This window comes from Aethalodelphis obliquidens, unplaced genomic scaffold (genome assembly GCF_003676395.1).
Source record: "Aethalodelphis obliquidens isolate GAN/ISIS:26980383/991018 unplaced genomic scaffold, ASM367639v1 scaffold48, whole genome shotgun sequence".
Taxonomy (NCBI): domain Eukaryota; kingdom Metazoa; phylum Chordata; class Mammalia; order Artiodactyla; family Delphinidae; genus Aethalodelphis; species Aethalodelphis obliquidens.
In genome coordinates, this window is record NW_020837992.1 from 10,756,845 (window position 1) to 10,779,856 (window position 23,012).

The 23,012-nt window shown below is 39.0% G+C and overlaps 1 protein-coding gene across 4 annotated transcripts in view; it reads left to right on the plus strand.

The window, feature by feature from the left end:
- The first annotated feature begins 440 nt into the window (after positions 1-440).
- Positions 441-23,012, plus strand: part of CENPF (centromere protein F) — a 61,241-nt gene continuing 38,669 nt past the window's right edge. For 3 of the 4 annotated variants that reach the window (XM_027082980.1, XM_027082981.1, XM_027082982.1), the window contains exons 1-7: positions 442-557; positions 3,216-3,414; positions 4,413-4,609; positions 10,215-10,336; positions 10,751-10,842; positions 13,304-13,595; positions 14,725-14,927. In XM_027082980.1, the coding sequence (XP_026938781.1) occupies positions 3,253-3,414; positions 4,413-4,609; positions 10,215-10,336; positions 10,751-10,842; positions 13,304-13,595; positions 14,725-14,927 (1,068 nt within the window). In that variant the 5' untranslated portion in view covers positions 442-557; positions 3,216-3,252. Of the gene's footprint in view, positions 558-3,215; positions 3,415-4,412; positions 4,610-10,214; positions 10,337-10,750; positions 10,843-13,303; positions 13,596-14,724; positions 14,928-23,012 lie in introns of all 4 variants that reach the window. The other variant, XM_027082983.1, reaches the window with a different exon arrangement.

Genomic DNA, 23,012 nt, shown 5'->3' on the forward strand with positions numbered 1-23,012 from the left:
ATGAAGAACACATGGCAGCACAGTACTTAGTATTTATGTCCTAAGTTATATATTTAATAAATAAGTAGATATGTGTGTACAGTATTGAGTTTTCACCAGACAGCACACTCCAGCGGGCTGTAGCCGATAGGCCTCACCCTCCTAATCAGTCTGCCCATTCCCTGGCTTTTGCGGAAAGAGCGGTTCATAACGCCTCCCAGCCTCAGCTAAAGCACGTGGACTCCGCCTCCCCACAACAACAAAACACCCTGTAGCACCAGCATCCGCCGCTCTGCTCCTGTGGCTTGATTTTTATTTTTTTTTTGGTGGCTTGATTTTTAAATCCATCCGAAAGGACCAATCAAAGGTGGCATTCCGAGTGCGCGGAAGAGGATTGGCTGACAGCTGATGACAGTGACCAATAGGCTTTGAGATGAGTTTGGTCTGGGCCGGAAGCGAGCGAATCGAAAACGGGTGGCGGTCGCGGGCAGTTTGAGTTGGAATCTGTGCTCCAGCCCGCGGCGGCTGTACTAGGGCCCGACTCTCTGAGTCGGGTTTTTCCCGACTCTGCCAGCAAGGTGAGCGTTCTGCTTGGGTCCCGGCTCTGGCGGCGAGAGTGAGGGAGCTGTTGGCCTTCTGCAGGGGGTTACTGGGCGGGGATGCCTGTGGAATCGCCCTCCTAGGCACTGAAGTTGCAGCGGGCCGCCGCCTCTTCCCTTCTGACGGAGCTGGGGAATCGGCCCCGGGCCAAGTTCTTTGTGGTGTCGGCCCCCCTCTGCTCCTGGTAAAAATGGGCTCGCACTAGTGTCCGGAGGCCCTGCTCGGTCACGGGCTTGCCCTTTGGAGGATCAATTTCCTCCTTTGTAAGGTAAAAGACTTGGGAGATCAGCAGGTATTTACTAGCAGCCTTCCGCGCCTATTTGAAATTTGGACACCGGTCCCTTGTTGCGTGGAGGAAATGCAAACTTTAGTTCTGAGGGTTTTGATCCGGGCAGCAGGTTGGTGTGCCTATTGTTAGTTGCGAGAGCATTTCTCTCACGCCTTCCACGTTCATTTGGCTGCGCCTGTGTTCCTGGCTCCGCTATGGGATGAGGACTCAGAAATAAATGACTTTGAGCCTGGTCTAGACGAGCAGGCAGAGTTTTCATTCACAGGCTCCGCGGTGGCACTTTAGGCGGGAACTTGGGTTTCTTGGTGGAGATGGGGAATTCTGATAAAGGGAAAGCGCAAAACGGGCCTGCCGTGCCGGGGGTGGGCGAGTCACAAGGTCACAAAAGAGCTTCCTCGGGCACTTTCTGGGGTTGAGTGATTCGGGCATGGAGAGTGTCCTCCCCACGGTTAAGACAGAAACAGCATTTTCTGGAAGGAGGATAGTCCTGCAGATCTTTTTTGCAGGAACCTCGATATCCAGGGCTTTTCTACATCACCCACCCCTGCCCCCCACTTCCATCCCTTTGCCCCTCACATCTTTGAGGATTGCATTTTTTGTCCTTTTCTCCCAGTGGCTCCATAGAGATTGTTGAATGGTTGATGCCTTAATCTGTCAAAGTTCCCTCTAATCAAAATTAGCTTGGGTCTGGTGATTGCTTTAACCATTTATTTGTTGCTGTGTCTTAGACTTTGGAAATGGAAAAGCATTTAACTTGCCAGTCTTCCTTCTGTTTATTTCCATCATCTCTATCATCTTTTTAAATTGCTCCTTTTAATATTTTGTTCGCTATGGTGTACGGATGTCATGATTTCAGTGGCTGGCAGAATTGTTTAGGAGTTGTAGTTGTGTGCCTCTGAGGTATGCTATACCCACCCATGAACCCCTGAATGAGCAAGCTAGTTTGGAATAGAAGGAGTAGCCTATTGGGGCAGTGTAAATTGTCCTTTGTTGGTGGAGTGGCATGAGACTCCTTTAAGTAGTTTTTGGGTAAATGGGAATGGAGTTTAAGATGTTGTGTTCAAAGAACTAAAAGGGTGGGGTGGGAGGTGAGAATGGCAGAGAAAACAGCTCTCCAAGGCTTGATACTAAAGTATGTGTTTTCCGAGACCCTTCCTTCTCTTTTAATATTTGGAAAAAGTTTTATTATACTTAGTACTTTCATCAACTATTTATTAATCTGATAAAAAATGTCATTGATAAAGTCGACTGAAACAAAACGCTAAAAATGGTTGTGGACTTCATTTAGTAAAAAACAGATTCTCATCCTGTTGCTAAAGGAACTGGAAAATGAATGCTTTTTCTTTCATTTGAGTTCTAAAGGCTAATGAATAAAGAATAATTGCCATACTTGTCTCCCAGCTGATTTAAATTTTCTAAGATATGCCTGAGAAAGAGGTAGGCCATTTCTATCTTGGCGCCACAGGCATCAGTATACAAATGAAAAAGCGTTTTCAGTGACTAATACAATCGCTAATATGTATGGAAAGCTTACCAGGAGATACTGTTCTAAAGCTTTAGGGAACCACCACCATTATTATTCCCATTTTACAAATGAGGAAACCAAGGCACAGAGGTGTTAAATAACATGCCCAAGGTCACGCATCTTGTAGGTTGCTGAGCAGGGATTTGAATCACTAAGGCCATATACCTGATTCCTGGTCAGGGTCTGTCTGGAGAATGACTTTACTGCATTTTGCAGTGATTCTAGTGCTAGTATGGCATTCACCCTTTGTTCATGCATGCATTGACTCAACAAATGATAACCTCTTGGGAGGAAAAGGAGGTACCTGTGCCATGAGAGACTTTGATGGGGAGATATGACCAGATTATGATGGTTGTCCTCAGGGAAGGCTTCCTGGAGGAAGAGGGACAGAGTATGAGTGGGAATTAATGACATGAAGAGAGGAAAGAAGAGCATTTGCAAAGTAACTTATCATGCATTTTATTTGTCCTGTAAGACCTATTTCACCAGAAACCTTATAGCAAAATATTCATGTCTTGTACAATGGAAACAAACTGAGTGGTAGAAAGCAGGTAGCCATATAAGAGTCAAAAATGAGATATAAGAAAACCAGAAAGCAAGGGGAAGCCAAACAAGCATACTGTGTACTATTGACACTTCACAGTCAGTTATTAGTAGTCACCTTGCAGAGGGTGGAGAAGATGGATGTTATACTTTGTTATCTTTTGAAACATGAAGTTTTGAAACTTGATTCTTAGAGGTGGTTATGTAGATTAGTTAGTCTCTGAGACAGTAAGTTTCTTTTTACTATAGTAAGACCAACAGGTTGTTTATTCTTTTCAGTTTATTTATAAATGTTTGAATAATAAAGGAGAGCAAAATGAGCTGGGCTTTGGAAGAATGGAAGGAAGGCCTGCCTACAAGAGCTCTTCAGAAAATTCAAGAGCTTGAAGGACAGCTCGACAAACTGAAGAAAGAAAGGCAGCAAAGGCAGTTTCAACTTGAAACTCTGGAGGCTGCGTTGCAGAAGCAAAAACAGAAGGTATCACTGAAATGCTGGTATTTAAAACTGTTCTCTCATTATTTGGATGAATGGTTTTGTCTTGGTCTTTTCAATTTAGAGAAAAATGATTTTGCCATCTTCAGGTGGTAATCCCCCCTCCTCTCCTTTATTGAATCTTTTTTTTCTTTTTTTTTTTGGCCACACCACGTGGCATGTGGGATCTTAGTTCATCGACCAGGGATGGGACCGCGCCCCCTGCAGTGGAAGCTCAAGCTGAGTCTTAACCGCTGGACCACAGGGGAAGTCCCCTCCCCTGTTGAGTCATTTTTATTTTAATTACCTCATTTTCTCCGTTCTTTGTTTTCATTTCTGCTTACCTGCTAATGTGTAGGGCTGCTGAGTTCCATTTTCACTTCTGTTTAGGACCAAGAATTGGGCATTGCTTTTGCTTTCTGCACTAAAATGGCCGAAAATCTCTGGCTCCGAATCTGGGATCAATATTAGAGCACTTTGCAGTCCAAATAGATATCACTTTCTGAGAGTGAGCTTTTCACCTTGGTATTCCCACCTCTCTCCAGGACTAGTAAATGGAAACTTAAATAGTACTTCTTTCGTATCTTTGCATTAGCCAACCCATAGTAATACAATTACTGCTCCTAAAATGTTTTTGCTAGTGGGAGAATTTTTCAGTTTCTTACAGTAACTGGCTTTAGCAGCTGAACTTGAAAATGAATAGCTAAGGGAGGGTTTATAAGATTTATTTTTGATTTTTTAATTCTTGAAAGCCTATTAAAGCCTCTCTTTCTAGGATGGGTTTGTGTAGCCCTAACCAAAGACTGTAATACATGACTTTGCAAAACTTTTCTATCAGTAGGCTTCAAAGTGAGATCACCTAAAATTTCGGTGTACATCAAGCACTGACTTCTGTATTTTTTCAAACATATCTCAGAAAATTAGTCATCAGTGTTAGATTAACAGATACTATTTGGTAAATTCATGAGTAAGAGACCTAGTTCCTTTTGAATAATCTGCATTAGGTTGAGAATGAAAAAGCTGAGGGTGCAAACCTGAAAAGGGAGAACCAAAGCTTGATGGAAATATGTGAAAATCTGGAGAAGACTAAGCAGAAGATTTCTCACGAACTTCAAGTCAAGGAGTCACAAGTGAATTTCCAAGAAGGACAACTGAACACAAGCAAAAAGCAAATAGAAAAACTGGAACAGGAACTTAAAAGGTAACTTTTTTGGGAATGGTATTTATTATAGATGTCTTTGTATATATTCATCAGATGCAGCTATCTTTTCCTTTTATGGTGTAATTATTACACATTGACATTTTTTTCTTTCCAGTGGAATGAGCAATGATTTGAGGAAGATTAATTCTTTTCTTATATGCTTCAGTCCTATTGTTGCATGGCTCAGTACTATATAAATTTATTAAATGGTTGCTAGCTTATTCATTTACTTATTCAGTATATGTTTATTAAGTTGCTTCATGTGCCAGGCACTGTGTTTGTTACTAGGGTATGCAATAATAAATAATACCAAAACTATCAACAGTGGTTACTGAAAAAATGGAGGGAAGTTAAAGCATGGCTTATATTGATGGCTTCTGTTTTCTCTGTGTGGAAAAGCTGTTGTAGAGAACCAGAGAACTAGGGAACTTCAAAAGGACTGAGGAGCACTGAGGGCTCAGTTGAGATTGGAGGCCAGGAATTTATAGTGGGACCAATCTATAGCGTTTAATGAGTTTTTTTTTTTTTTCCTTTCTTTAGCATATAAATGCTGAGAAGGTATACAGGAGGATCGATTTAGGGTTTTTGGGCGAGGGTGATGGGATAGAAGACAGTGGAATAATTGAGGATATTGGAAGAGAGTGATTGAAGTTGGGTGCCATGGAATCTCAGCTGGAGAGGAGGGAAGTGAAGGTCTAGAAGACTTTCCTACTGAGGTCCCCATCCAAGAGACCCATCTTCCATCTTAAGTATTACATAATCAATTCACCAATATCAATTCCATATTTAGGCAATAAAAAAAGGTGCTTATTACTACTTTTCCATTAAAAAAAAAATCCCCCAAACAACTAGAGGCATTATTCAAAATAAATTTAATGGGACTTGAGCACTGCTGGCTTATAAATGGAATCTTCTTGTTCTAGTAGTGGAATTTTGTCAGAATAACAAGGAGTGATAAACACTAAAAGCAAAAAAGACTTTAGCAAATTGCCCTATTGTTAATTCCATGAATATACACCCAAAAATTTTAAGAAAAAATTTTGTTTTGAAATAACTTTAGACTTCCAGAAACAATTGTTAACATCTTACATAACCAGAGTACAATGACCAAATCAGAAATAAACATTAATTCAATACTATTAACTAAACTACAGACTTTATTGGAATTTCACTCATTTTTCCAGTAATGGCCTTTTTCTGTTCCAGGATCTGATCCAGGATTCCACACTGCGTTTAGTTGATGTTTTCTTACTTTTTTTTTTTTTTTTTTTGTTTTTTTTTGGCTGCGCTGGGTCTTAGTTACTTTTTTTTATAAGCTCTGATGGTTTCTTGTCTTTTGTGACCTGGACATTTTTAAAGAGCACTAGTCTCCTTTATTGTAGAATAGTCCTCAATTTGGGTTCGTCTGCTGTTTTTCAACAATGGCAGAATTGACATTTTGGACTGGATTATTCTTTGTTGTGGAAGGCTGCCCTGTAGGCTGCATTGTAGGATACTTAGAATTCCTGGCCTCTACCCACTAGATGCCAGTAGCACTTACACCACCTCCAAATTTTGACAGTCAAAAATGTTGCCAGGCATTGCCAAATGTCCTTTGGGAGGGCAAATTCATCCCGGATGGAGAATCACTGGGTCAGATTGAGGTTATGAATTTTTGGTAAGAATACCACAGAGGTAGTGACACACCTTTATAGTGACGTGTATAGTAGTGACGTGCATCATATCAGAGTGTACATGATTTAATTTGACTTTTAAACTGATCGCTTGTTAGGGTGTTTATCTGGGTTTCTGCATTATAAAGTTACTGTTTTTCCATTTGTAATTAATAAATATTTTGATGCCAAGAATTTTTTTTCCTGGCATAGCTACAATAATCTTAATTCTACCTACAAAGGAAACATACTTTTGAAAGTTAAAACGTTTAAAAATTACAGTTTGCCCTCCATATCCATGAGTTCTGCATCCACAGATTCAACCAACCAAGGGTCAAAAATATTTGAAAAAAATTCCAGAGAGTTCCAAAAGCAAAACTTAAGTTTGCTGCGTGCAGGCAACTATTTACATAGCATATACATCGTATTAGGTATTATAAGTAACCTAGAGATGATTTAAAGTATACAGGAGGATATACATAGGTTATACGTAAATACTACCTATGTGATTTTATATGAGAGTTGAGCATTTGCACATTTTAGTATTCAAGGGGGTCCTAGAACCAATCTTCTGCAGGTAGATTGTTAGGGACAACTATATGCTTGTCTTTTGGTGAAGCTGATAATTTAAGTGCACAGAAATCTTTTTCTAATTTTGTTTCCTATCCGTGTGGGAAGGTGGCTATCTATAATTTGCCATGTTAGAATGATAAATAAATTTCTGTCTTGTTGAGTTCTTTGTTTTCCTAAACTCTATCCTGGTCTGTGTTCATCACTATTCCTAGCACCTGGCAATTGTAGGTCCTCAAATATTTGTTGAATGAATGAATGAAAGAGAGGCATTTGTTTTGGAAAGCAGGTGCTCGGGAAGTAGGAAGCTCACTTCAGTATGCTAGAATAATCATTTCTTTGAAAAGAACATTTTGGCTGCCAATGTTAGAAATATTGGTTTTAATAATTTACTTTATTAATTGGTTTTAATAATTTAATTTAGACAGAAATGTTAGTATTTTTTAACATTTGAGAAAAAATGCTTTTGTATACATTTCCCTATTTCATTGAAAAGTGCCATTTGGTAGCAGTGCCTGCAGATATAGTTCATGGTTGTATCTGACATGTAGCAATGGTTAAATGTTAGCATTAATATTATCAGTTGTTAGTTATTATCGTCATCATGGGATTAGGATACCCTCATAGCACATTTAGTTTAAAAATATTTTTATTATCTATGATGTTGATAGATATAGATGTTTATAAAAGTTTACAAACTGTATAGACTTTAGACTATAAAAACTATTGAGTATACTCTTCTATAGTATAAAAATTGTTAAGGGTATAAGACCTATAGATTACAATAACTATTGAGTATAGTTTTAATTATTTAATTTTTGGGGCAGTGTTGGGTCTTTGTTGCGGTGCGCAGGCTTCTCATTATCGTGGCTTCTTTTTGCAGAGCACGAGCTCTAGGCATGCAGGCTTCAGTAGTTGTGGCACGTGGGCTTCAGTAGTTGTGGCTCGCAGGCTCTAAAGCACAGGCTCAGTAGTTGTGGCACACGGGCTTAGTTGCTCCACAACGTGTATGATCTTCCCGGGTCAGGGCTCGAACCCGTGTCCCCTGTATTGGCAGGCGGATTCTTAACCACTGCACCACCAGGGAAGCCCCGAGTGTAGTTTAAAATTTTTCACTGGTAACCTTCAGGTACAGGGCAGGAACTTATTTTTTCCATCAATGGCCACCGATTTCAGGTACATCTTGAACGAGTTAGGTTGAACATTTGAAATGTTGGTCAAAAACTGGTGAATAATAGACACAGAACACAGACTGGTTGTTGTCAGGGACTGGGGGAAGATGGCACTGGGGAGAAATTCCTTAATGGTTAAAGAGCTTTACTATGGAATGATAGAAATGGCTTTTAAGTAGATAGAGATGGTAGTTGTACAACACTGTGAGTGTAATTAATGCCACTGCATTGTTCACTTAATCTGGTTAATTTTATGTTATGTGAATTTCACCTCAATAAATTATTTTTTAAAACAAAACAAAAAATGAACAAACAAAAACAAACAAATAAAAACTGGTGATTAGCAATCTCATATAGTTAAATTAGACCTAGGAGAAAACAGCTTAATTTTGTGTTTTGCTTTGTTTTGTTTTGGTGGTGGTGATTTGTGTTTTTTCTCTCCCTAGGAGACAGGAGATACAAAGGTTTATAAAAATAATAGGGTATACTTTTATTTAATAGTTAAAATTAATAAACTTTTTTTTTTTTTTTTTTTACTGAAAAGATGTGAATTTGAGAGGGCAAAGAAACATCAGTTTTGCAAAGTTCTTCAAAATTCATCTCTGGAGTTTTACCAACCTTTTTACACCTTTGGAAGTCTATAGACCTGCAGTGTCCAATATGGTAGCCACTGGTTACATGTGGCTGTTGAACACTTGAAATGTGGCTAGTGTCAATTGAGGTGTGCTGGAAGGACACAACCCAGTCCAAATTCTGAAGATTTAGTACAAAAACATGTAAAATATCTTATTAATGATTTTTGTAATGATTATAAGTTGAAATTACAATATGGAAAATATTGAGTTAAATATTAAGATTAAATTCATTTATTTCTTGTTACTTTTTTCATGCTAATACAACATTTCTGTTGGAGGACTCTTACCTGTTATAAATTCGAATGTGACAATTTGATTTGCTGAGCAGCCATTTTCAGCTCATACATTGCTGCTTCCTTCCCGGATTGAATTTGGAGCAGGCAGAGCTAGGGCACTGAGGCACTTTCTTCACTACTTTCTTCACTCCCTGCTTTGAGTAATGTGTCCTTGGCAAAGAGAATGGTGCACATCATTAGCCATTCTACTAGGGTGTTCATTTTATTTCTTGTGTTAAGTTAAACTCAGAGACATTGGAGACTTGCAGGAATTGAGTCCTCTCTTAGGTTTGCTTCTGAAGGGTGTTACAACTGAAATGGTAGGGATACTCTGTACACATATACAATACAGTCAGCCCTCGTATCCACAGGTTCTGCACCCACAGATATGGAGGGCTGAGTGTACGACTGCTGTTTTATATAAGGGACTTGAGCATCCCTGGATTTTGTTATCTGAAGGTGTCCTGGGACCAACAACCCACAGATCCCAAGGACGACTGTATATAGCTCACTTTCTCCAGTTCTTTGGATCTGTTTCCTGTCAGTATCTTTTCTAGATGCATTACGTTAACTTGATTTTTAAAATGTGTTTTAAAAATATCACAAAAGACGTGATATGTATATCAAATCTCTGTTTGTTTTTGGTTTTTTTGCGGTACGCGGGCCTCTCAGTGTTGTGGCCTCTCCCGTTGCGGAGCACAGGCTCCGGATGCGCAGGCTCAGCGGCCATGGCTCACGGGCCCAGCCGCTTCGCAGCATGTGGGATCTTCCCGGACTGGGGCACGAACCCGTGTCCCCTGCATCGGCAGGTGGACTCTCAACCATTGCGCCACCAGGGAAGCCCCAAATCTCTGTTTTTATAATGACAATATTATAAGTAATGCCATCCGGTTTTATGATTTGAGCCCATGCTCCAATTTCCTCCTGTGTTTCTGAAATGCTGGTATTTTGTAGCACTGTGTCTTTCTTTGGCCTAGAATATAAAATTTCATTGGAATGTGTCCCAACCCTCTCAACTCTTCTTTGCTACTGTGGTGGTTATTACAGATCTTCATTATCGTCTTTATCACGTTGTAATTACTGGTCTATAGTTCTGTTTTCCTAACTAGACTGAGTTCCTTTGAAGACAAAGGACTGTCTCATAAATTAGTTCTTATTAAATGTCTGTTGGATAAATGAAGTGGTAAGAATTCTTAGAGGGTTGGTTTTTTTGTAAGTTTATCGCTTTCTGAGAACGTATGGTGTTGGTATTCTACAGCTGTTGCTCTGATTTGCCATCCTCTCGGGTCCTTTTCTCATAGGTGTAAATCTGAACTTGAAAGAAGCCAACAAGCTGCACAGTCTGCAGATGTCTCTATGAGTCCATGCACTACACCACAAAAAATTTTTGCAACTCCACTCACACCAAGCCAGTATTATAGCGGTAAGGATATTTTCCCTTTGTATAAATAGCTCTTTTATTGAGATTTTAATTCTGCCAAAGAAATGAATTCATTCAACTTTGAATTCAACTTCTAATTTTAGCATTAAAAAAAAAGCAGCCATTAGTTACATATACATTTGTGTATCTGTTGAACTATGTTGAGCCATCAGTAAGCCTTTAAACTTTTCACTTTATCCTATGGTATTTTAAAACATAATTCAGTTTGGGAATATTTAAAACACCTATGTTTCCATGTATTTTGATATTTGAGTAATTGGATCACTATCCGTTGCCTTAACCAAAATATTCTTTCTATCTGATGTACTAAGATACTCACTTCTAGGCGATCTATCATAATGATTCTTTGCAAAATCAGTGATCGAAGTAAAACTGTATCTCAATGTCTGTGTTTAGGTTCCAAATATGAAGATCTAAAAGAAAAATATAATAAAGAAGTTGAAGAACGAAAAAGATTAGAGGCAGAGGTGAAAGCCTTGCAGGCAAAGGTAAATTAATTATGGGCCTTTTAATAGAGTATGCAGTTGAAGAAGTACTTTGATATAGGATGCAACAAGGATAGAGAAAAATCTGCTTCACGTAGGGCTGGCACATTTTTATTACACTGAGAAAATAAAGTTCCTGGCTCATTGGTTATGGTATTTTTAAATTTTAAAATAGGCAAGAGTAGAGTAAAATAGATTGGGGAGATGACTTTATCCCTAAATATTAAATGTTCACCGAATTCCGTGGAAACTGTGGTAATGTAATTATTTCTCTGTTAAGATCTAATGATAAAGAAGAAGTTTCAAGAGGGTGGGACCAGAGTCATAACTGACACTCACTAGCTTTGGAACCTGGAGGCGATTGCTTCCTGTTCAGGCCTTCTGATGGAATGTGGTGATTGCTACCAGGGACGTGAGGTTTGGGGGTCATTATTAATGAACTGTTTATTTCAGGTGAGAATGTTATCAACGTAATCTCCCCAGTTCTTTTAAATAAGTTGCTGACAAGTGTTTTAAATTACATTTTGATAGGGGTAAAAAAAGCAGAGAGAGGTGGGTGAAAAGATTTGTTTAACATCAATAAAATAAACAAAATGCGTATTTTGGAAACCCCAGCTTTTAGTTTCAGGACTGACCCAGAAAATACCTGGTGTCTATAGAATATACCTTTCCCATTTCTGTGCACGATGTTATTTATTTATTATTTATTTTATTATTTTTTTTTGCGGTACGCGGGCCTCTCACTGCCGTGGCCTCTCCCGTTGCGGTGCATAGGCTCCGGAACCGCAGGCTCAGCTGCCATGGCTCACGGGCCCAGCCGCTCCGCGGCATGTGGGATCTTCCTGGACCAGGGCACGAACCCGTGTCCCCCACATCGGCAGGCGGACTCTCAACCACTGCGCCACCAGGGAAGCCCGCTGTTATTTGTTTTTTAAAAAATTCCAGTTTGGAACTTAATGGCACAATTCTAAACATATGAACTTGGTGAGATGGCACAACTTAGCAAACAGTTTAAGGCTGAATTTATACGTAGATGCCTTAAATACTGAGGATCAAAAAAATACCTGTTAGAGCTCTAACAATTTAAATTCTTTTTACATCTTTAACCCTTGTTTTGAGATCACCAGGGTTTTGATATGTAGCAAAGGCATTGCTTACAAGATGAATAAAATTAAATAATAATTCTCTGGTCTGACTTGGAAATATGTGCTTTGTTATCCAGTTCAGTCATTGGTATCAATTCTGGCCCTGACATCTGTTCCCAGAGTTATTTTGTGGAGGACTGTGAGTCTCCAGAAGCCTTAAACCTTTCCCTGTGGGAAGAAAAGCCCTTGCTATCAAAAATTTAACTTGGGCTTCCCTGGTGGCGCAGTGGTTGGGAGTCCGCCTGCCGATGCAGGGGACACGGGTTCGTGCCCCGGTCCGGGAAGATCCCACATGCCGCGGAGCGGCTGGGCCCGTGAGCCATGGCCGCTGAGCCTGTGCGTCCGGAGCCTGTGCTCCGCAACGGGAGAGGCCACAACAGTGAGAGGCCCGCGTACCAACAACAAACAAACAAACAAAATTAACTCAGCTTCTATAGCCACACCTTGATAGTTTTCAGAATGCAGGCAGAGAGAAGAACAAAAAGAAGAATTCAAAACAGCAGAAAATCCACAAATGTGTATTATATGATACAAAATACCTCATACGACATTTTTGGGGGGAGAGTGTTATGGTGGAATGTGAGATTCTTGAAAGAGTTCTTTAGGTTAGTATTGAATTTTGAGTCTCAGTGTGCAAAGCTACAGGGGGAGGTGACCAAGGAGGGGCAAAGTAAAATCAAATTTCAGAATTCAAAATGGCAGTGAGTACTCACATGTGTTTTTATGAAGTATATGAGGGATGCAGAATAAATACAAAAACTGAGCCCATTTAAAATAGATTGGGCCTCAGATGGTACTGATTTCACCCTTCAGTGCCAAGTCTGACCGTTAGAACATTTCCTCACTGGTTATTGGGACCCAGTGGTCCCCTTGACTTGATGAATGTTCTTTCTTGGTACACAGTGGAAGTGTTACCTTCTTGGCATGGCTTTATGTTCTATTTGAAAATAAGCACATAATCTTTTTTTTTTTATTGCAGTATTACTGATTTCCAATGTTGTATTAGTTTCAGGTGTATATAGCAAGGTGATTCAGTTATATACATTATATATACATATATACTTTTTCATATTCTTTTCCATTATAATTTATTGCAAAACATTGAATGTAGTCCCCTGTGTGTAAGACCTTGTTGTTTATCTATATTATATGTAGTAGTTTGTACCTGCTAATCCCAAACTCCTCATTTACCCGCCCTCCCACCCCCGCTGCTTTCCCCTTTGGTAACCATAAGTTTGCTTTTTTATGTCTGTGAGTCTACTACATAGTCTTAAATATTTTGACTTCTAAAGGGCTCTAAAGAGTTTCTGTTTTTACAGAAAGCAAGCCAGGCTACTCCCCAAAGCACCATGAATCACCGGGACATTGCCCGACATCAGGCTTCATCATCTGTGTTCTCATGGCAACAAGAAAAGACCCCAAGTCGTCTTTCATCCAATGCTCTAAAAACTCCAATTAGGAGGGATTTCTCTGCATCTAGTTTTTCTGCGGAACAAGAAGTGACTCTTAGTAGATCAACTTTGCAAATAGGGAATAGAGATGCTAATAGCAGTTTCTGTGATAATTCTAGCAATTCTCATCTTTTGGATCAATTCAAAGCCCAGAATCAAGGTAACTGCTTGAGCTAAATTAAATTTTCCTGAGATAATTTTAGAAGTCTAGAAATTTCTGGACATTTTTAGCCCTAGAAAGTGCTCATGTGTTTTGTTAGACCCATCAGTGATCAACATCCCAGCCTGGTGATGTGAAATACTGTCTTTGGGATAATGAGAAAAGATATCACCATTTAGAAAGGTACCTTTATTTGTACTATAGAGCTGGTGCCATGAAGACTTGAAAAGTAGGGTGAGTGGCTTTGACTTTCCAGAGCGGGGCAAGTAGGTGGGTTACAGTTGACACTCCCCACAGCTCTCCCCTGGCTCCTTTTGTGGCCCATGAAACAAGCCAGTTTTGGCCAGAGGTGCGGCATGTGTCTGTAGGAGAGCTTTGCTGTGTGCTGCCAGGTTGTGTGTATGGGAGAAACCTGTAACCTTGGCTGCTGCGCCACGCTGCTGCTGACAGCCAAGGGTGCCAGGTGGTGTTCTGGAATCTAGTATGCAGACTGTGATAATTTCCAGTGCTATGGTAGATTGAAAATCACCATCTGTGTGCACTGGTGAGACCTGTCCCATGGCCAGTGCCATTGGAACCAATATTGTGTATATGTGAGGAAAAAAATGAAAAAAAACATTGTTGTTAATTTTGGCAATAGAGGAGGTTCACACTGTCTTGCTCTTTACTGGAGGACAAGCTACTAGAGAATGTGGGAGGGTGAATTTTTCACTGCTTAGCACTCATTTGCATTGATATGGGCACAAAAAATATATTAGTTTGTGGGTGTATAAAACCAAGTGGTAATTTTAGTGCAGGCTGTTATATGTGGTACACTTTTTGCAGTCTCGATAAGATACTATTCACGATTTTAGAAAAACATTTCTGCCCCCCCAAGTTTCTCTGTGAAAACTTACGAAAATTTGTTTCTCCTGCTTTCTGTAGGGTTTTTGAATACAAATAACAATAAAGACTAAACATTGAAATTAAATCCAATTAAAGTAGCTTCTTTGTTTAATGTGAATTGATTTATGTTTGACTCACCAAAGATTTCAGAGCAGAGTAACGTTGATACATTCTGAGTTTAGTTGTAAATGTCTTTGTGAAAAATATATGTTAATTGAAGTGTGGGTTTTGTTTGTGATTTAAGAGCTAAGGAGCAAGATTAGTGAGTTGGAACTACGTCTGCAAGGACAAGAAAGAGAAATGAAAGGCCAAGTGAACAAGCTTCAAGAACTCCAACTCCAAGTGGAGAAAGCAAAAGTGGAATTAAACGAAAAAGAGAAAGTTTTGAACAAAAGCAGGGATGAACTGGTGAGAACAACTGCACAGTATGACCAGGCATCAACCAAGGTACTTGACTTTTCATGAGTTATTGATAAATCTCCATTTTTTTCATATCATTCTTTGGAAAGAGTACTCTGCACTTAGACTTGTGAAATAAATATTAGTAATGAACCTTATTATATACTAGGCGGTATTGATGCAGTTGAACAGTAAGTTCTTTTAGAGTTGGGTAGATCTGGGGTCAAATCCGGACTGCACATTTTCCCAGCCAAGGGACCTGGGCAAGTCACTGATCTCTTTTATATCTCAGAGGGTGGTGAAGAATAAAGATTATGTATGTACAGTGCCTGGCAGGTGCCTAATATATAAAAGAGGCACTTAAAGTCATGGAGCTTTAAAAGAGGTTTAGGACATACGATAGAATTGAATAGACCTACTCCTGGGATCCAGTGTATACACTCCTACCATTTAATCTAAGGCTCTAATTAAGGCCAAGCTTCATAGCCCGTTATTTGGGGGTTGTCTTTGTTGTTGTTGCTTTGCCCCCAACCTACCTCTCTAGTCTTTTCTTCTCTTTTTTCTATTATTCATTCATTCACTGACTCATTTGACAAATATTTATTGACCATCTACTGTATGTCAGCCACTGTTCTAGACCTGGGGATGCAGCAGTGAGTAAATAGACAAAAAGAATGGCCCTTGTGGAGCGTCATCATAATGGGGGACGTAACGTAGATGTACCAGTCACGTAGATAGTGTGTTATATGGAGAAAAGTGTAGAGCAAAACGAATTATCTTCTAGGACCAACTGCAGTTATTTGGTGTTTCTTGAACCTAATCTGTGTCTGGGTCAGTGTTCTGCTCACATTTGCCTTTCTGCTCCGCATACCCGCCTCTTGGAATACTCTTGACTTGCTCCCCATCCCGTGAGCTCCTCTCATTTCTTAGTGTGGTGAGGTCTTTTCTCCTGGCTTCCATCCCCATTATGACCCTTTTATTGTCGTTATTTATGTTCTAGCTCTTGTAGTTCCCACACTTGGCTAATTGTCAGAATCACTGAGAACCTTGCAGAATTAATCTTCTTAGACTCATGTCTGAAGTGGGCCTATGGAATTTACCTTTAATAAAATCTCTAGGTAAAAACCACTGTAGTAGGTAGACCTGTATCTTCTATTTGCTTCCTGGGAACAGGCTCTTTCTTTCTTTTTTTTCAAATTAATCCTTTTTATTTTAAGATAATTATAGATTCGTGTAGTTATATAAAATAATAGCTTGTTAATATGATGGGTTACAATGATTGCTTTTCAGATATTTGAATGTCTTTCATCCTTGGAGTAGACCATACTTGGTCTTGGTGTATAATTCATTTTATATATTTCTGACTTTTATTTGCTAATAATTTGTTAAGGATTCTCGTGTCTATATTTGTGAGGGATGTTGTTCAGCTGTTTTCTCTTTTTGTACTGTCTTTGTCTGGTATTTGTATCAGAGGTAATACTAGCTTCATAAAATGCATTGGGAAGCATTCCCTTCTCTTCTCGGAAGAGATTGTGCAGAATTGGTGTTATTTCATCTTTATACATTTGGTAGAATTCTCCATGAAACTATCTGGGCCTGGAGATTTCTTTTTTGGGAGATTTAAAATTATAAATTCAATTTTTAAATAGTTACACAGCTATTAAAATTATTTATTTCACATTGGATGAGTTGGGTTATTTTGTGATTTTAGAGGAAATTTCATCTAAATTGTCAAATTTGTGCATGTGGAGTTCATAGTATTTCCTTATTCTTTTGATGTCTGTAGGTCAGGTTTATTCCCTGTTCATTTCTGATATTTGTGTCTTCTCTATTTTTCTCTTTGTCAGTACTGCTAGGAACTTGACAGTTTTGTTGCTCTTTTATTGATCTTACCAAAGAGTCAGCTTTTTAATTCATTGATTTTTCTCTATTTCCTATTTTCAATTTCATTGATTTTTAAATTTTTTTTCCTCTCTGTTATTTCCTTCTGCTTGCTTTAGGTTTATTTTGCTCCTCTTTTTCTAGGTTGTTGAGGTGGGGAGCTTAGCTTACTGACTTGAGACTTCTTCTTTTCTAATGCAGACATTTAATGCTATAAATTTCCCTCTCAGTACTGCTTTAACTGTGCTCTGCAAATTTTGATATATTGTATTTTTTTAAATAATTTTTAAAAACATTTATTTATTTATTTTTGGCTGCATTGGGTCTTCGTTGCTGTGCACAGGCTTTCTCTAGTTGCGGGGAGCAGGGCCTACTCTTTGTTGTAGTGCGTGGGCTTCTCATTGTGGTGGCTTCTCTTGTTGCAGAGCACAGGCTCTAGGCGCATGGGCTTCACTAGTTGTGGCATGCGGGCTCAGTAGTTGTGGCTCGTGGGTTCTAGAGCACAAGCTCAGTAGTTGTGGTGCATGGGCTTAGTTGCTCTGCGGCATGTGGGATCTTCCCAGACGAGGGCTTGAACCCGTGTTCCCTGCATTGGCAGGCGGATTCTTAACCACTGCACCACCAGGGAAGTCCCTGATATATTGTATTTTAATTTTTATTCTTTAATGTACTAAAAAAATTTTTTTTTCTTGGAACTTCCTTTTTGGCTCATTGATTATTCAGAAATACCTTGTTTAGTTTCCAAGTGTTTGGAGCTTTTTCTCTTTTTGTTATTGATTTCTAGTTTGATTCCACTGTGTTCAGAGAATATACTTTATGATTTCAGGTCTTTTAAATTTGTGGGGGTTTTCTGGCCTAGTATATGGTCTATCTTGGTATATGTTTCATAGGCACTTGGAAAAAAATGTATATTCTCTTGTTGGATGGAATGTTCTAAAAGTGTCATTAGCTCCTGTTGGTTAACGTTCTTTGTTGAATTCCTCTGTATCTTTGCTGATTTCTTGTCTAGTTGCTCTAGCAATTGTTGAGAGAGGGATATTGAAGTCTCCCATAATTGTTGATTTGTCTATTTCTCCTTTCTGTTCTATCAGTTTTTGCTTCACTTATTTTGCAGTTCTGTAGTTCGGTCCATACACGTTTAGGATTGCTATGTCTTCTTGGTGGATTGACCCTTATCATTATGCAATAGCCCTCAGTGTCTCTGGTAATTTTTTTTATTCTGAAGTCTACTTTATCTGGTAGTAATATAGCCACTGTAGCTTTCCTTTGGTTTATGTTTCATGATGTATTTCTTTCTGTCTTTTTAATTTCAGCCTATCTATGCTATTAAATTAAAAAGTATGACCTAACTATAAATTAGAAAATAGGCCTAATGTGAGTTTTGTGTGGACAGCGTATAGTTGGGTCATATTTTTTAATCCACTCTTTTAAAACACTATTCCCTTTTAGAAACACTATCTGTCTTTTAATTAGTATATTTAGATCACTGATATTCAATGTAATTATTGATATGTCATGGCTTAAGTCTTCCATCTTTTTTTTGTTTTTTATTTCTTTCATTTTTCATTTCTCTTTCATTTTTCCTGCCTTCCTGTAGGTTACTTGAACACTTTTTAGAATTCCCTTTTGAATTATTGATAGTGTTTCTGAGTGTATTTCTTGGTAGAGCTTTTATAATGATTGTTTTAGATAATGTATATATACATACAATTTATCACAGTTTATTGGTATTGTCATTCTATCAACGCTAATAAATTATCGAAAATTTACTTCTCTTTTTGCCCTTATACCCTCCCCCATTTATAGTATAATTTCCTTCGGTGTTTTCTCTACATACATTTAGAACCACATCAGACAGTGTTATAATTTTTGCTTCACTTGTCAAACATAATTTAGAAAACTGAAGAAGAGATGGAAAGCCTATTGTATATATGTTTATTGTTCATTAACTTATTGTTCCTTCCTTCATGATTCCTTCCATATTTCCTTCTTTCATTATTTCCTTTCTGTTTAGAGAACATCCTTTAACCATTCTTTTAGTGTAGTTACAAATCCTCTAAATTTTCTTTTGTCTGGGAATGTTTTGATTTCCTCTTCATTCCTGGAAGATATTTCTGCAGGGTATAGGATTCTAAAGGTTAACAGTTTTTTTCTTTCAGCACTGTCTTGTTTTTCCTTGGGCTCCAAAGTCTCTTGTTAATCTTTCTTCTCTTTTTTTCAGAGCTTTTTAATGTTTGTTTTAATGTAATGTGCAAGGTTTTGGATTATTCTTGGTGGGAGGTAGAGGGAAATGTTCATCTCTTCCATCTACCTGGAAGTGGTAGTCCAGGTTCATTTTTAGAATTCTTCTAGTGCAGTGCTTTGCACCGAGAAATTCTTGGTAACTGTGGCTTAGATGTATGAAGGAACATGATCTCCCTTGATCCATATATTTATTCTCTTTGTGCAGTCTGGGTTTGTAATTTGGTTTTCTAAGTTGGAAAGACTTGGATTCAAACCCTGGCTCTACTACATCCCGGTTGTGTTGCTTTGGAGCTATTTAATTAACTTCTGAACTTCAGTGTCCTAATCAATAAAATGGTGTTAATAATAATGCCTTTGTCATAGGATTGCTGTAAAGTTTGTGATAATTTTTAAAAAATATTTATTTATTTTATTTATTTATTTTCCTTGTTTTTTCTGGCTGCATCGGATGTTAGTTGCAGCACACGGGGTCTTTGTTGACGCATGTGGGATCTTTTCGTTACGGCGTGTGGTCTGCTCGGGTTTCTCTCTTGTTGTGGTGCACAGGCTTCTCTCTAGTTGTGGTGTATGGGTTTTCTCTCTCTAGTTGTGGCATGTGGGCTCTCTCTTTGAGGTACGCAAGCTCAATAGTTGTGGCACGTGGGCTTAGTTGCCCCACGGCATGTGGGATTTTAGTTCCCTGACCAGGGATTGAACCCGCGTCCCCTGCGTTGGAAGGCAGATTCTTTACCACTGGACTACCAGGGAAGTACCTGTGATAATTTTTATAAAGGTTTTGGCATATAGTGCCTGGCACATGGTGAACTTATAATAATAATTGTTATTATTATATCAATAAAGTTCCTTGTCAGTGAAGCTCATTTTCAGTTGCACTTCTGCCAAGTCACGCCTTCTCATATAAGAGAATTATACTTATCCTTTTACATTTTGTCTTGTTGGTTTTGGTGTGACAAGGTCACCGAATCCTTGTACTGGCTAGCATATTTGATGAAGTCTCTTCTTACCAGATCATGAATTAGGATTTTTGACTAGGACAGTGCTGAGAATATAGCTCTGGCTTTCTTTCTGTTGGAGACTCCTCTCCAAGTTCTTAAGACTCATTCGTTCAATGCTTTTTGTATTCCATTTTTTTCCTGTAAATTACAAACCCACCTAACTGAAAATTCAGTCCACCTTTCTCCATCTTGTCTCTAAAGATAATATGACCTTGTCCAATATGTTGCTGAAATCAGATTATGCTTTGTTTATGCTATTCCCTGATGTACCATTAGAACTACCTATTAAATAAAATGGAGCTAATTTAGCCAAAATCAATACCGTGTGCTTTAGTGAACATACGCTGTTTCTCGTATGCTTCTTTTCCAAGTATTTACAAACCGTGTGGGATGCAAGGTTTGAACTCATGTAGAAACAGAGTGCTGGGACTGGCAGCAAAGCTAGACTTCAGCACCCGTATTTTACAGCGAAAAGCTCATTGGTTCAGAGCACTGAGTCTCCAGGGTCATATGCTGTATATTTTTAAAGGACTTGAGCTCTGGACCCTTTTTTAGAGTATTATGGAGCATTCATGACACCTAGTGGCCAGGTACTTGCACATGGATTGTGCATCATAAATATCAGCATAAAAAATAATCTAAATAAAATATAAATTACTCTTAAAGGCTCTTTTTTAAGCTACTGTTTCTAATAAGAAAAAATTGATTGATCCTGAGATCCTATAGTGGAATATGTTGCAGTTTGACGGAGTGCCAGCAGAGGGTGCCAAGGGTTCATTCATCTACTCTGCCATGCATGTTTTTTTTCCCCCCTGAAAATTGTCAGAATTTTATTTTATTTTATTTTTTATATTTATTTATTTATTTGGTTGCGATGGGTCTTAGTTGTGGCAGGCAGGCTCCTTAGTTGCGGCTCAGGGGCTCCATAGTTGTGGCACACAGGCTCCTTAGTTGTGGCATGTGAACTCTTAGTTGCGGCATGCATGTGGGATCTAGTTCCCTGACCAGGGATTGAACCTGGGCACCCTGCATTTGGAGCACAGAGTCTTAACCACTGTGCCACTGGGGAAGTCCCTGTCAAAATTTTAGACCATCATTTAGGCAACAATGATTTTTGTCTGAGTTGTTTACTGCTATATCCCCAGTGCCTAGCATGGTGCTAGACATATTTGTTGAGTTCATATTTATTATTATTAGAAATAATTTCTTTCATACTTTTCCTTAGGGATTTAAAAATTCAAGAACAATAAGGTTAATGACAAAGGTGTCTTAATGTTCAAAGCAGTGGATTAATTTGAACAACTGCTCAATATTTTACTTTTTGAATCCAGTATTTTAAAGTTATGATATTTGCAAAATCAGACCAGCTTTATCTTTTCATCTTTGGTTAGTTAATAGTTGGTGTCTGGTCTTCCAGGAAAGTCTTACATAATGTTTTCTTTTCCTCTGAATTTTCTGTTAAATTTCTAATAGTTCTAATAGTTCTAAATCGGACTATAATGAGTCTCAGAGAAATACATTAGTGGAGAGATTTGCCAAACTGGGGCACATTTCTTTTGGAACAGGACTTCTCCCCCACTAATGTGAGTTGTTCTCATTCTTTCCTGGGAAGTTAGAGTTGCTTTGTAGGGCAGTTCAAGGATTTGAACACCACAGGCAAGCATCAGAGGAATGGGTTTTAACACTTGAAGATTTAATTTTAGAAGAGCATCCTAAATTTTGATGTAGTTCATGTTTTAAAAATTATTTTAGAGATAACTGGCTATGCATAGAAAAGAATGAAATACTGCCATTTGCAGCCACATAGATGGACCTAGGGCTTATCATACTAAGTGAAGTAAATCAGACAGTGAAAGACAAATATCACCTGATATCACTTATATGTGGAATCTAAAAAATGATACAAATGAACCTGCTTACAAAACAGAAACAGACTCACAGACATAGAAAACAAATTTATGGTTATAAAGGGGAGAGTGGGAGGAGGGATAAACTGCGATTAACAGATATACACTACTATATATAAAATAGGTAAACAGTAAGGACCTACTGTAAGGCACAGGGAACTATATTCAATATCTTGTAATAACCTATAATGAAAAAGAATCTGAAAAAGAACATATGTGTGTGTAACCGAATCACTTTGCTGTACACCTGAAACTAACACAACATTGTAAATCAACTATACTTCAATTAAAAAAAAAGATAAATGGCTATGTAAAAGGGCAAATGCATGTTCTTCGTGTTGCCTTTGGCAGCTTGGTTAAAACCCATTGTGATATTCTTTGGAGTGCTGTGAACCTCCAGATATTTAAAATGGCATAGTAGGAGCATTGTGGAAAGATGCATATTAATATTTAAGTTTCCCACAAAATCTGTTGTGCTTGAAAAACACTATCACATGAGGATAATGGGTACCCTCTGGTTATTTTATAGCCTCTAAATTACGCAGGGCAACATCACTGCTTTTTTTTTTTTTTTTTTTTTTTTTGCGGTACGCGGGCCTCTCACTGTTGTGGCCTCTCCCGTTGCGGAGCAACAGGCTCCGGACGCGCAGGCCCAGCGGCCATGGCTCACGGGCGCAGGTGCTCCGCGGCATGTGGGATCCTCCCGGACCGGGGCACAAACCCGTGTGCCCTGTATCGGCAGGCAGACTCTCAACCACTGCGCCACCAGGGAAGCCCAACATCACTGCATTTTAACCTCTCATTCCCGTGCAACAAAACATTAGGTGAGGGCTTCCCTGGTGGCACAGTGGTTGAGAGTCTGCCTGCTAATGCTAGGGGACATGGGTTCGAGCCTGGTCTGGGAGGATGCCACATGCCGCGGAGCACCTAGGCCCGTGAGCCACAAGTACTGAGCCTGCGCGTCTGGAGCCTGTGCTCCGCAGCAAGAGAGCCCGCGATAGTGAGAGGCCCGTGCACCGCCATGAAGAGTGGCCCCCACTTGTCACAACCAGAGAAAGCCCTCGCACAGAAATGAAGGCCCAACACAGCAAAAATAAATAAATAAA